Source organism: Petaurus breviceps, unplaced genomic scaffold (assembly GCF_028583685.1).
Source record: "Petaurus breviceps papuanus isolate PSGF00001 unplaced genomic scaffold, PetGlider_PUasm1.0 90769, whole genome shotgun sequence".
Lineage (NCBI taxonomy): Eukaryota > Metazoa > Chordata > Mammalia > Diprotodontia > Petauridae > Petaurus > Petaurus breviceps.
The window spans coordinates 11,860,713-11,874,797 of NW_027187341.1; the positions used below are offsets into that span (position 1 = coordinate 11,860,713).

At 37.5% G+C, this 14,085-nt stretch overlaps 1 protein-coding gene and 1 pseudogene across 3 annotated transcripts in view; one reads left to right on the forward strand and one right to left on the reverse strand.

The window, feature by feature from the left end:
* VWA8 (von Willebrand factor A domain containing 8) overlaps positions 1–14,085 on the reverse strand; it is a 442,846-nt gene that overhangs the window by 236,578 nt on the left and 192,183 nt on the right. For all 3 annotated transcript variants that reach the window (XM_069068654.1, XM_069068653.1, XM_069068655.1), the window contains exon 20: positions 10,323–10,394. In XM_069068654.1, coding sequence (XP_068924755.1) covers positions 10,323–10,394 — 72 coding nt within the window. The remainder of the gene's footprint in view (positions 1–10,322; positions 10,395–14,085) is intronic.
* Positions 1,971–9,799, forward strand: LOC138146646 (NADH dehydrogenase [ubiquinone] 1 alpha subcomplex subunit 11 pseudogene; annotated as a pseudogene).

Genomic DNA, 14,085 nt, shown 5'->3' on the forward strand with positions numbered 1-14,085 from the left:
TTTGAGTCCCAAATTCTCTCACTACCCCCTCTCCCCTCCACTGAGGTAAGCAATTTGAGGTAGGTTATACATGTGTAGTCATATAAAACATACACATAATATTCAAGTAAAAAGAAAAGTTAAAAAAAACTATGCTTCAATTTGTATTCAGACACCATCAGTTCTTTCTCTGGAGATGGATAGCATTTTTCATGATAAATCCTTCAGTTGTCTTGGACATTGCTAAGAATAAGTCATTCACAGCTGATCATCTTAAAATATTGTTGTTATTTTGTACACAGTACATTTCACTTTGTATCAGTTCATGCAGTTCTTTCTTGGTTTTTCTGAGAGCATCCTGATCATCATTTCTTACACTACAACAGTATTCCATCATAAATAAAAATGACAATTCTACTTAATTTATTTCTTCAGTGCCATATCAATCAAACTACTAAAAATTATTTTATATAGCTAGAAAAAATAATATGAAAATTCATCTGGAAGAACAATAGGCCCAGAATATCAAGGAGATTAATGAAAAGAAATGCTTGGGAAGGTCACCTAGCCATACCAGATCTTAAATTGTATTATAAAGCAGCAATAACAAAAACTACTTGGTACTGTCTAAGAAATAGAGGGGCAGATCAGTGGAATAATTTAGGTACAGAAGACATAGTAGTCAATGATTATAGCAATCTACTGTTTGATAAACCCAAAGACCCCAACTTCTGGGATAAGAACTAACCACCTGACAAAAAATTCTGGGAAAACTGGAAAATAGTATGGCAGAAACTGGACGTAGACCGTCTGACACCATATACCAAAATAAAAGTCCAAGTGGGTACACAATTTAGATATAAAGGCTGATACTATAAACAAATTAGGGGAGCAAGGAATAGTTTACCTGTCAGATTTATGGAGAATGGAGAAATTTATGACCAAACAAGAGATAGAAAACATTATGAAATGCATAATGGTAATTTAGATTACATTAAACTGGAAAGTTTTTGCACAAAGACAATGCAACCAAGATTAGGAGGGAAGCAGAAAACTGGGAAAGTATTTTTATAACTAGCGTCTCTGATAAAGGCCTCATTTCTAAAATATACAGAGAACTGAGTCAAATTTACAAGAACGCAAGTCATTCCCCAATTGATAAATGGTCAAAGGATATGAACAGGCAGTTTTCAGAGGAAGAAATTAAAACTATCTATAATCATATGAAAAAGTGCTCTAAATCACTATTGATTAAAAGAGATGCAAATCAAAACAACTCTTAGGTATTACATCACACTTGTCAGATTGGCTAACATGACAAAACAGGAAAATGATAAATGCTGGAAAATATTTGGGAAAACTGGAACACTAATTCATTGCTGGTGGAGTTGTGAGCTGATCCAACCATTCTAGAGAGCCATTTGGAACTATGCCCAAAGGACTATAAAAATGTGCATACCCAGCAATACTATATTGGGGCTATATCCCAAAGGGACCATAAAAATGGGAAAAGGACCCATATGTACAAAAATATTTATAGAAGCTCTTTTTGTGATGTACAAGAACTAGAAATTAAGGCGATGTCAATCAATTTGGGAATGGCTGAACAAGTTGTGGTATGTGAATGTAATGAAGTACTATTGTGATATAAGAAATGAAGAACAGGTAGACTTCAGGAAAACATGAAAAGATTTACATGAACTAATGCGGAGTGAATTGAGAACCAGGAGAACATTGCACACAGCCAGTGTGTGATGACTGACTTTGATAGACTTAGCCCTTCTCAGCAATGCAAGGACCTAAAACAATTCCAAATGACTTATGATGGAAAATTCCATCCCCATTCAGAGAAAGAACTATGACGTCTGAATGCAGAGTGAAGCAGACTATTTTTTTTGGTTCTCTTTTTTCTTTCTCGCAGTTTCTCCCATTCATTATCATTCTTCTATACAAAATTACTAATATGAGAATATGCTTAATAGGAATGTATATGCAGAGCCTATATCAGACTTCATGCTGTCTTGGGGAGGGAGGTAGGAAGGAGGGGGATATAATTTAAAACTTATGGAAGTGAATGTTGAAAACTAAAAATAAATAATAAAAAGTAGTATTGCATCATAATCACATACCACAACTTGTTCAGTCATTCCCCAATTGATGAGCATCCCCTCAATTTCTAACATTTTACCCCCAGAAAAGAGCTGCTACAAATATTTTTGTACATATAGGACCTTTTCCTTTTTTTTAAATCTCTTTTGAGAAAAAGACCTAGTAGTGTTATTGATAGGTCAAAGGGTATGCTTGGTTTCATAGCCCTTTGGGTGTGGTTCCAAATTGTTCTACAGAATGGTTGAATCAGTTCACAACTTCGCCAACAATGCATTAATGTCTCATTTTCCCCACATCTCCTCCATTTGTCATTTGCCTTTTCTGTCCTATTAGATAAACTAATAAGTATGAGGCAGTACCTAAGAATTGTTTTAATTTACATTTCTCCAATCAATAGTGAGTTAGAATATTTTTGTATGGTTATAGATAGCTTTGATTACTTCATCTGAAAACTGATTATATCTTTTGATCATTTATCAATTGGAAAATGGCTCTTATTTTTATAAATTTGACTAGGATGTCTATATGTTTGAGAAATGAGGCCTTTACAAGAGAAACTTGCTTTAATCTTTTTTTCATAGTTACTACCATTAACAGTATTTCCCTCCATCCTACCATCCTATTCTCTCCACTCCTGTTTATTCTATTCTCTCTCTCCTTTCTACCCTGTCCCTCCTCAAAAATATTTTGTTTCTGACTATCTCCTTCTCCAATATGTCCTCCCTGCTATCACCCTCACCTTCTCTTATCCTTTTCCCCTCCTATTTTCCTGTAGGGGTAAGATAGATTTCTATACCCAATTGTGTGTGTATGTTCCCTCTTTGAGCCAATTCTGAAGAGAGTAAGGTTCAGTCACTCCCCCTCATCTCTCACCTCTTCCCCTCCACTGTAAAAACTTTTTCTTGCCTCTTTTATGTGAGATATTTTACCCCATTCTACTTCTCCTTTTTTCTTTCTCCCAATACATTACTTTCTCATCCCTTTATTTTTTTTTTTAGATTTATCTCTTCATATGCAACTCACACCTGTGCCTTGTCTATATATACTTTCTCTAACTACCCTAATAATCAGAAAGATCTTATGAGTTACAAATATCATATTTCCATGTAGGAATATAAAAAGTTTAACTTTATTAAGTCCCTTACGATTTTCCTTTTCCTGTTTACCTTTTTATGCTTTTTTTGAGTCTTGTATTTGAAAGTCAAATTTTCTTTACAGCTTTGGTCTTTTCAACAACAAGGCTTTAAAATTCTCTATCTCAAAGAATGTCAACAATAACCTTCTCATATGAACATAGTATAGAACCTTCATTGATTCCTGAATTTTAAAAAGACAGATCATTAGTTAGTGAACAATTTACATAGGTGAGACCATTTCCTGGACTACTAAAAGGCAGCCATGTATGTCTAAACAATAAACAAAGTTATAAAGTATTTCTGAGAAATGGGTGCAAATTGTAAAAAGTTCTGGGTTAACTGTGATCTAGTATGTAGATCATCAACATTGGGAATTTGTGAAGTCTAGAAAAAGTAAGCATGAACTCTGGGCAAATACGAATTGTGATGACATAAGTAAGGCTTCCCACTATAAGGATTCCTTTACATTGATGGTAGTAGCAAAATAGACTAAGTTTCAACTGATAAGAAAGAGGGTGAAGAATGGGTCAGTTTCTACCTTTCACCCATAGAAGCTGCATGAGCTACCAGAATTGAGAACAAAACTTATAAACTCCATAAAATATGAAGAACAATTGATAATTTTTATCTTTCAGAGATCTTTGTTCAATATTTAAATAATACAACTTTCAAAATAATTTCAACTATAGTACAGCATCATAAGAAGAGAAATATTTGCATATGAAATATGATGGAGTTATAATGCATGTTGCAGGAAAAGGAAAAAATGAAAATAGATACATCTATCTAAGTAAACTGTGTGCTAATATTCCAGTTAAACTAAATTAAATAAAGGCTCCAGAAAAAAAAACATTCAGTATAAAATGCCTTTTGGGGCCCATCTTAAGTTAAGGCAGAAAAGAGTTTAAGAAAAAGGGAACATCTTTACTCAGAGATTAAGATTAGGCAATGGATAAAGATAATCTAGATATTTTCCAGAAACTCATTGTACAATTTATCTAAATTCCTAATGACTGATGAGAAGAGAAACCCAGGTAGGGCATTTTCACCTGTGATGAATTTACCAAAATGGAGTAAACAAGTACCTACGACTGCTTAGTTCTGTTAACCCTTATCATCTCTAACACTTTGGTCTGTTTCTTTCTTGTGTTTTCAAAATCATGAATGATTCCTGGGGATCATTCATTGTTACAATGCCTAAAAGATTTCCCCTATTCTGTCTCATGCACTGATCTCTTCACTAGAAAGTTGCTATATAGATTAAATTTTGTTGATGTTTAGTTGCTTTCAGTCATGTCTTTGGGTTTTTTTTGTGGTTGTTTTTTTGGCAAAGATACCAGAGCAGTTTGCCATTTCCTTTTCCAACTCATTTTATAGAAGAGGAAAGTGAGGCCAAAAAAGTTTGGGACTTGCCTAGGATTACATAGCTAGGAAAACTGTGGTAGGACTAGAACTCAGATCTTCCTGACTCTAGATACTCTGCTATCTAGCTGCCAATATAGCAGAAAGTGATTAAATCAGTGATTTCTGGGATTGCTACTTGCATTCACAGATCAGTAGACATCACTGGATGAGAATAGGTAAAATAACAAACACAAAAATATGAAGAACAGGGTACTGGAAAAACGATTTAGTAAGAAAAGCAGAATATGGCTTATTACTTAGCAGTAAAGGAGGGAATTGATAAGGTCAAAAAACCTTACGAGATTTAAAATGAAAGAGAAATTAATTATAAAAATTCATTCAAATAACTAGCTAATTATAAACGGAATATTGGCTAAAAAAAGTTGGTAAGACCTAATAAATTATTTTACTGGAATGAAAGTGGTTTAAAAATTATCATTTATTATTAGAAAGTCACTTAAAAAGTAAATTTATTTCAAGGTTTACCTCACTGAAGTATAAAATTTTTATTTTTATTATATATTAGGAATTATACAGTAATCTGTACATAATTTGCTTCTAGTAAGAATCAACGTATTTTTTCTAAAGAATTCTTTCTATAGGTGCTTTGTAATAAAATAAACTTCAAATCACAATATAAGAAAATAAAACATCAGAGATATTAGATGAATTCTGTTCATTAACTAGTATTTTTTCTTGTACCTAAAAAAACCTATTAGTAGAGTAAGTCAAGGAAGGAAAAATTCTGATTACAAACAAAATCTTCAAATGTGAATATTTAATGAAATCATATGGGAAGTATTTAGGGAAGAAAGAGAAAGGCAGAGTGTTTATTTTGGAGGAAGTATTTGGGGGAGAGGCAAAGGACTCTCCCCAGGAAAAATGACCAATTCTTCTCTTTTCCTTTACAGTTTGCATGAAATAAATAGAAAGCAATGCTATGATCAGGAACAGCATGAAACTCATAATTTGTATGAAGGCCTAAGTGCTGCTATAATTATAGCAGGTGGAAAATAATATGTACTCCTCTTCTACTGCTGTGGTTCTCTGATATTTACCAGGATAACTAGGCAGCCATCTGAGGTGTAATTTAGGGGTGATCCCCTCATTCCTATTTCGCCCAAAGGCAGCAGTTGTGCTTGACTTCCCGGAAAGGCCATGTTCCAGGGCATCAACACCACTCAGGAGGTTATTTCATAGTACAAAGGATAAGAGAAATTTGAACACTATTTTGCTGAAATAAGATACATGCTGGTAGATTTTTTTTTCCAATTCAATATTTTCTTGCATGATCTAAAGTCCTCAAAGCTTTTAGCTGCCCAGCACGTGTGAAAATCAGCCAATGTTGCAGATTCCCCGAAAGGATGGTGTTCTCTCTGAGGAAAAGGTGTGGCTAGGTTTAAAATGCCTCAGAGTCAATAGTTGTTCTTTTTAATTCCCTCTTTCTACATGTTGCCATGGGTAATAGAGAAATCTTACCAAGCACATCTAAATTTAAACTTTAACACTGTTTCGAAAGCTTCTTCCAGGGCTTTCTGCCAGTTCCTAGTTTGCAAACAGACAACAAAGTAGACTATATCTATCTAACGACAGTTTCATTTTTAAAGAGCATTCATTGTAATTTGAAACAAACTATCAACAGCTTATTTTACATAATCTACACTATTTAAGGGCAGGGACGATTTCAGTTTTGGCTAGCACAGTGCCTCACACACAGAAGGATAGGAATAAGGACTGGATTTCATTGATCTTTGGGATTTATTTCCTCAACCAATGAAGGTCTCAGCACCTTCTCTGCAACTCAGTCTTAGAGACTGCTTAGAAAAGAGGTGTCACATATCCTGGCAGCCTCCAGGCTTCATTGGGCCCACAACACTCCTAAGTACAGTTTAAACCAGATTATAATGTAATTGGGAATTATTTAACAAAGTAAATAAAAATACAACAAAATATAGATAACATCACATTTTAGAACCAAGTCAATATGCTGCTGCAGAGATGTTTATGCATGGATTAGTGGCCCCCACTTCTATTTGGGTTCTATACCACTGGCCTAGAGCACTGAGAGTGTGCTGTGACTGTCCAAGGGTCACACAGTCAGTATGTCTGATGTGGCCAGGCCCAGTATCTATCTACCATACCATAATATGTGTTTTGGTCCCATAGACAGTAGGTAAGCACTTAATAAATGTTTGTAGAGTCACAGTTGAATATTATATCAGGTATCTAAAGTTTCCTTCCTGGGTAGACTTCTGAGTAATAATCATCTAATATCCGACAAAGAAAATGAGATTGTTCACCATACTTTAAAAAAGAATCATATAAAGAGATTTTACATTTCTATTTTTCCAGATGGCTGTTACTCTATATGTAAATGATATTCTCACAACAAGAACTTAGTGTCAGAAATCCTAAACCATTTTCCCACCTTTGCTTTTTTTTGGTTTGTTTCTTCTTTCAGATTAGTAAAGAGGCAAATTTTGGGAAGAAGGTGCAAGGAAAGATTCAGAAATAAGGAGAGAAAAAAATGAACCAGGGCATTTGTCAAGGTTTTTGCAGGGACATCTGTGTCAGTGATTACAAAGTAGCACATACAAATGAAATGAATACTTGCAAATAAACTGGACTCCAATGGAAATGGGATCAAAGAGGCAAAGATGCAAAATCTTTTGCTTGGCAGTCCTCTATCCCCCAGCGCCTAACCTGGTCCCACTGCAGGAACAATTGGTTTGGGTCTGGATATTATAAAAACTTCTCTACAGTTAATTGGGTATATTTCTGAAAGCCTTATTCTTGCTCTTGCACATAAAAACAAAATAATAAAATCTACGATAACTCCATCATTACTCAGCTCATTTTCGTTCTCATAGTGGTGTGTTGAAAATAGTTTCCTACTCCTACAGCATAGCATGCAGAAACTGAAAGAAAGCTAGGTAGCAAGTCAAGTGAGAACAAGGACAGGTAAATAGATGCTCTGCTTAGCACCCCAGACTGGAAAAGATACGTTTAGAAAAATGTTAAGCCTTACTTATAGAGTAATATTTCTCTATCTAGTCTCAGTGATAATGAAGCCAAGTCTATGCTCTTATTATATATAACAGTATCTGGTTAAGTGGGGTATTTTGTTGTTTACTCCAGATGGGAAGCAGCACCAGGACTGTGACTCATATCCAAGTATGGGCAATACAACAGAGTTCTGCCTGCAGTGCCAGCAAAGGGATCCCTGCAATCTCCTTATGACTAGCTGTCTAACTCCCTCACTGTCTTGGGCTGAGAGGTCCAGAAACTGCCACTATCACCATGGATTCAGTCATCCTCAAGGTCTATTGTTTTTTTTGGGAACAGCCTGCACTGAATCATGCTCTACTCTCACCCTGGTGCAACAGACATTTCCTCTATATTACTATCTTATAAAGAAGAGACAAACCAAAAACCCTCCTAGAAGTTTAAAACAATTCTGAGGCGAGGGTTTATTCAAAATATTTAGTCAGTTGTATTTTTAAAAATTCAATCACCTAGAGTTTTGCTTATCTGCCAACCACCTAAATCTGACCAGATTTTTTACTAAGTTAATTTGGCTGTATGTTCCATTTAAGGTTGAGGCAACATATAAAAATATCAATTTTCCTATGTTATCATGAGAACCTGCTGGAAATGAGAGTACAAAATGAAGATATATTCTACTTCGTAGTAGAATCATGGGTTCACAGAGCAAAAGGGAAGAGACGTCTTTGTTTTTTTTTTTTTTCAGGAAGTTAAGGCTGCATTGAAGTGAGCCCCTCATTTTGTCCAGTGACAATCACCACACCAAGCAGCCATCAGGCACTGGCCTCAGCATCAAGCTTCAGTCTAATCATTACTTAACTCTATCCTCCTCAGGGAGAACAGTGAGGTCACTGACATTATGGGGAAACAAGAGTCTTTAACTCTTTCTCCGAAAGGCCTTCAGGGCTTTCATATCCTAAGCTCTTGGTCATGCAGCTCCTTTCGAGGCCCATCCTTCTAAAGTCCTGTATCTTCAGTCAATCCAATCCATACAATTCACCAACCATGCCTGTCACTACCTCTCTCTTCTCATCCTTCATTCTGAATCCACTTTCAGTCCACTTTATATTAAAAGGCTACCTGGATAAACATGTGAGGTTTTTAAAGGACAGATTTGGCCCACATGGGAATGGATGTTATCATAGGGAATAAGGCACAAGTTTGTACCTGTCAAAAGATTTGCTTCAAGAGCACCAGGGCAAAGTCTCATGCATCTTTCTGTTCATCCGAGTACCTTTCATGTTGTGGGTCAAATTAGAGGATCTTGAGTTTTGGAGCTGAAAGACCTATTCTCATGCCCTGAGCCTAGAAATGAGGCCTAGAGGTAAAATGAACTTATTAAGGTTTACACACTATTAAGTAACAAAGATAGGTCCTCTGATTCCAAATCTAGTGTCTTCCTCTATACCATACTGCATGGCAGTCTTATTATAATTTAAAGGTGCCTATAAGGGGCAGTGTGGCATAGTCATGAAGCTTTGTAGTCATGACAGCCTGATTTCAAATCCTGCCACTGACACCTATTAAAAAGATGATGTGGCCCTTGGGGCGGGACAAGGGGTGATCATGGCGTTTATGCTGGTGAAGGAGTACTGGGACGTCCCCGATGGTACAGAATGCCACCACAAGGCTTATGTCACCACCAAGATGGGTGCTGCTATTGGCTTTGTGGCATCAGCCTAAAACCTTGTGTTTGTCCCACCTGAATCAACTGCTGAAGGAATTTTAAGGGCTGAGAAAATGACATTCTCCATGGCTGCCGTAGGTACCATATTTGGGATCACTTCCTGTGTCAGTGCTCAAATGCAGGAAAAACCAGATGACCCCCTGAACTACTTCTTTGGAGGCTGTGCTGCCGGCCTGACCCTCACAGCCCGAATGCACAGCTATACAAGCGGGGCAGCAGCGTGTATGTACATGGGCACTGCCGCAGCCCTTTTGAAGTTGGGCAAACTAGAAGGTTGGAAGCTGGCCAGCGGGCCCCGAATCTGAGCCAACAATACCTTTGTCAGGCGTTTTGTGAAAAAAGAATTATATATCGTAACCCTGCTCAGCGTTTACCCAGACAGTTTCCTCGTTCTCCCCTGATGTTAAATAAAGCTCGGAACAACTTGAAAAAAAAAAAAGATGATGTCCATGGATGAGTCCAGCTTCAATTTCCTTACCTGAAGGGAAAATAATCCATGTGACACCTATTTCACCAGGTTATTGTGAGGATCCAATGAAATAATGTCTGAAAAGTGCTTTAAAAACCTTAAACTACTATGTACTTGTCTATTGTAATAACAGAAATAAAATTCTTTGTTTTTGAGAATCATGTGCTATTGGGATGACAGCACCAAGCCCTATCCCTAGGATTCATTAACATAGTCTTATGTACATTTTCAGAACCTCAAAAAACCCCTCTCCTTTCAAGGGAATGTATTCGTTTTAAATACATTCAGATGTATCTCAAAAGTTTCCTGGATGGGGGCTGTCTCCGTGTTGGAGCTCTACACATGAAGGTTCTGGGGCTCTTTATGAGTTCCCTAGAATAAATCACTTAAACACAATATTTGTTTCAGTTATAAATCTTAAAGAGCGAGCAAATCTCTATAAGAATCATCATACAGAGAATAATCAGAGATAACCACAGTTGCTTAAACTCACCTGGTTACCAACCAATAGCAGATGTTCTCCCAGAAGAAAGTCTTTGAGCATATCTTCCATCAGTATCATGTGCTAAAGAAAGTAAACCAACTTCAAGTTAATGAGGAGTCATGGGGCCTTTTAAATTTTCATACCTGTTAAATGGTATGAAAATTACTTTAAAGTCAATTGAACAGAAGTTCTCATAACAGATTCCAAAAATTTATTAAAACGATAATTAGAACTTTTAGAATACTAAGCACATAAATGAATCACATATTACAGTCATTAGTAAAGGTTCATAATCAATGAGGGCATCAATGTTGAAAATTTCAAAAATTCTACTCATGTAACACTATCTTAATTAGGCAAGACAAGTTTTCCAAGAAATTTAAGTCCTTAAATTATGCACACAGTGTGACTATCAAAAATACCAACTATTCTAAAAGTATAACATCCCTATTTAGAGTTCACCAAATCACTTGGGACTTAATATTATAATAATTTTTGAGAATTACTTTTGATAAAGATACCTACAACATGATGCTAAATGTTTACTAAAATACATTCACTCGTTCAAATTGTGACACAGTAATTATTATAAAATTCAACATTTTTTTGTGAGTAAATTATTCCTCAGGAGAAATCCTACTTCTCATCGTCATGTACTGAAAAGAGGTCATCAATAAATACATCAGGCAGGGTCATTAGATACTCTATCATAACATGTGATTTCCCCTTCCCTATCCCATTTTTCCTTTCCTTAAAAATGAATAATTCCTTCAATAACATTGAATATACTAAAATGTTTCATTTTCATACTTTAATTTATTCACTAATACTGAGCATGGTGAGATGTTCCATTCAGATACTTCAATTATCCAACCTTATTACACATTACTTTCCTCCAAGCACACTACCAATCAGCCAAAATGCCTTCTTACTCTTCTCATACATGATACTCACATCCCATCTGCTTGCCTTTATGGTGACAGTCACCCATGCCTGGACTTGCCCCTCATTTCTCTCTCTCATAATCCCTACTCTATTTCATGCCTCGGCTCAAGCTCAAGCACAAACACCATAGTCTTACAATGAAGGCTTTGCCCCCAAATTACCTTGTGCCTACTCTCTCTGTGCCCTTCTGAGTACATGTTGACTCTCCCAGCTTGACTCAAAGTTCTTCAAGAACAGACTGTTTCATGCCTTCCTTGTTATACTCCTGGCACATACTAGGCCCTTAATAAATGGTTCTTGATTGATGGATTTAAGAGGAAAGTGCTATCATCTACACGGGTTATAGTCTTCACAAAATTTATAGCCCCTCCACAAATTCTGGTTTTATGAATTAAGTGGCCAGACTTTTGGTATTGAGCCTCTCTGAATTTAGCAAGGTTAGAAAACTCAGAAAATATACACAATGTATTGCTAAAACCATACTTCATATACACACACATATTTCTATTCTCTTCAACTATTCTCATACTGAGAAAAGTTTCATCAGTTACAATTATCGTTTTTTCCATGTAGGGATGTAAATAGTTCAATTTTAATAAGTTCCTTATGATTTCTTTTCCCTGTTTACCTTCTCATGCTTCTCTTGCTTTTTGTATCTCAATGTCACATTTTCTATTCAACTCTGGTTTTTTCATCAAGAATGCTTGAAAGTCCTCTATTCCACTGAATGACCATATTTTCCCCTGAAATATGATACTCAGTTTTGCTGGGTAGGTGATTCTTGGTTTTAAACCCAGCTCCTTTGACCTCCGGAATATCATATTCCAAGCCCTTTGATCCCTCAGTGTAGAAGCTGCCAGATCCTGGGTTATCCTGATTGTGTTTCCACAGTATTCAAATTGTTTCTTCCTGGCTGTTTGTAATATTTTGTCCTTAATCTGGGAATTCCATAACCTGGCTATAATATTCCTAGGAGTTTTCTCTTGGGGATCTTTTTCAGGAGGTAGTCGGTGGATTCTTTCAACGTCTATTTTGCCCTCTGGTTCTAAAATATCAGGGCAGTTTTCTTTGAGAACTTCCTGGAGGATGATTTCTAGGTTCTTACTTTGATCATGGCCTTCAGGTAGTCCACTAATTTTTAAATTATCTCTCCTGGATCTATTTTCCAGGTCAGTGGTTTTTCCCATGAGATATTTCACATTGCCTTCTATTCTTTCATTTGTTTGGATCTGTTTAACATCATCTTGATTTCTCATAAAGTCATTAAGTTCCATTTGCTCCAATATAATTCTGAAGCAAATGATTCTCCTCAGTGAGCTTTTGAGATTCATTTTCCATCTGGCAAATTTGGCTTTTTAAGGCATTCTTCTCATTGCCTTTTTGAGCCTCTTTTGCCATTTGAGTTAGTCTATTTTTTTAAGGTTTGATTTTCCTCAGTCAGGCTGTTGACTCTGATTTTGTAATTTTCTTGCATTGTTCTCATTTCTCTTCCCAATTTTTCCTCCACTTCTGTTATCTGATTCTTAAGGTCCTCTATGGCCTATCTATAACCAGCTCGTATTTCCCTTTGAAGCTTTTGGTGCAGGAGTTCTGACTTCACTGTCTTCCTCCTGTTCCATGATTCGCTCCTTTTTGTCCCCAAAATAGGAGTTTAATGTTGGAATCTTCTGTCTGCTTTGTTTCCTTTGCCTGGTCATGTCACCCTTCAATCACTTGACCTCTGGGCTTTTTGCCACAGTAGGACTCTGCCACCAGACAGGGGAGCTTTCGTCCCAAATGCTGGGGTTTTCTCAGCTGCTGGAAGTATTAGATGGGTGCCCTCTCTGAGGTCTCCACATGCTCTTGCAAGCTGGACACACACCCCAGGACCTCCACCCTAAACTGCAATCCAGATCCAAGAAGGTTAAAGCAAGAGCGATTACTCCTCAGACTGGTGCTTGGTCCCCCTACACTCTGCAGGCCAGGAGCTGAAGTTGCCACGTGGCACTGGCCGGCTGTGCCGGCATCTCAGCGACTTCTCACCCCAGGGACAAAAGTCACGCACTCCCACTTACTAGGTCCTAAAGTCCAGACTGCACTGACCTCTCACTTTGTCCTTCGCATCTACGTGTTGATAATTCTGGAAACAGCCACAGCTGCTGCTGATCTGGAGTCCCTCTGGCTGGCGTCTGGTCAGGGCCTTCCTGGGGCTAAAGCCTTGGTGTGGGGCTGGGCTCGGCTCCCAGAGCACTGCGCTGGCTAATTCCTGCCAGCCTGTCAGGCTCTCCTCAGCAGGAAGTTAGCTTCTCCGTGTCATTTTGTGGGTTCTGCAGCTCTAAAGTTTGTCCAGAGTCCCCTTTTTATTGGGGAAGGTGGGAGCCTGTGATAGTAATGGAATATAAAGATCCCCCTGTATTGGCTTGGTTTTCAAATTGATTGTGTTAAAACCCGGAGCTTGTTAATCCCACCTGTGGGATGGAATTGTTGATGTGAAAAGAGTCCTGACCTGGGAGGAGCTGGTGATATAGATTTGGAGAGACACAAGAGAGAGTCAGAAGAACTTTTTGGAGGCAGCACCTTTTGGAGGCAGAGAGAGAGACTGAGAGGATTGCTGAGGGCCACTTTGAATTGCCCTGGACTTTTGTGACCTGCCCCCGGAGCTGCCAAGGGCTGAGGAGACTTGGCTGTTTTGCTGGTACTTTGTCTGTCTGTTTTGATGTTGTTTTGCCAGATTTGTCCACTGGTGAAAGACAGTCCTGTTGTTGAAGAAGTCCTGGAACCTGGCTGTTGGCTAAGAGCTCCTGAGACTGTCCTGCAGACAGAGAGTGAATACTGTCCACTGGTGAAG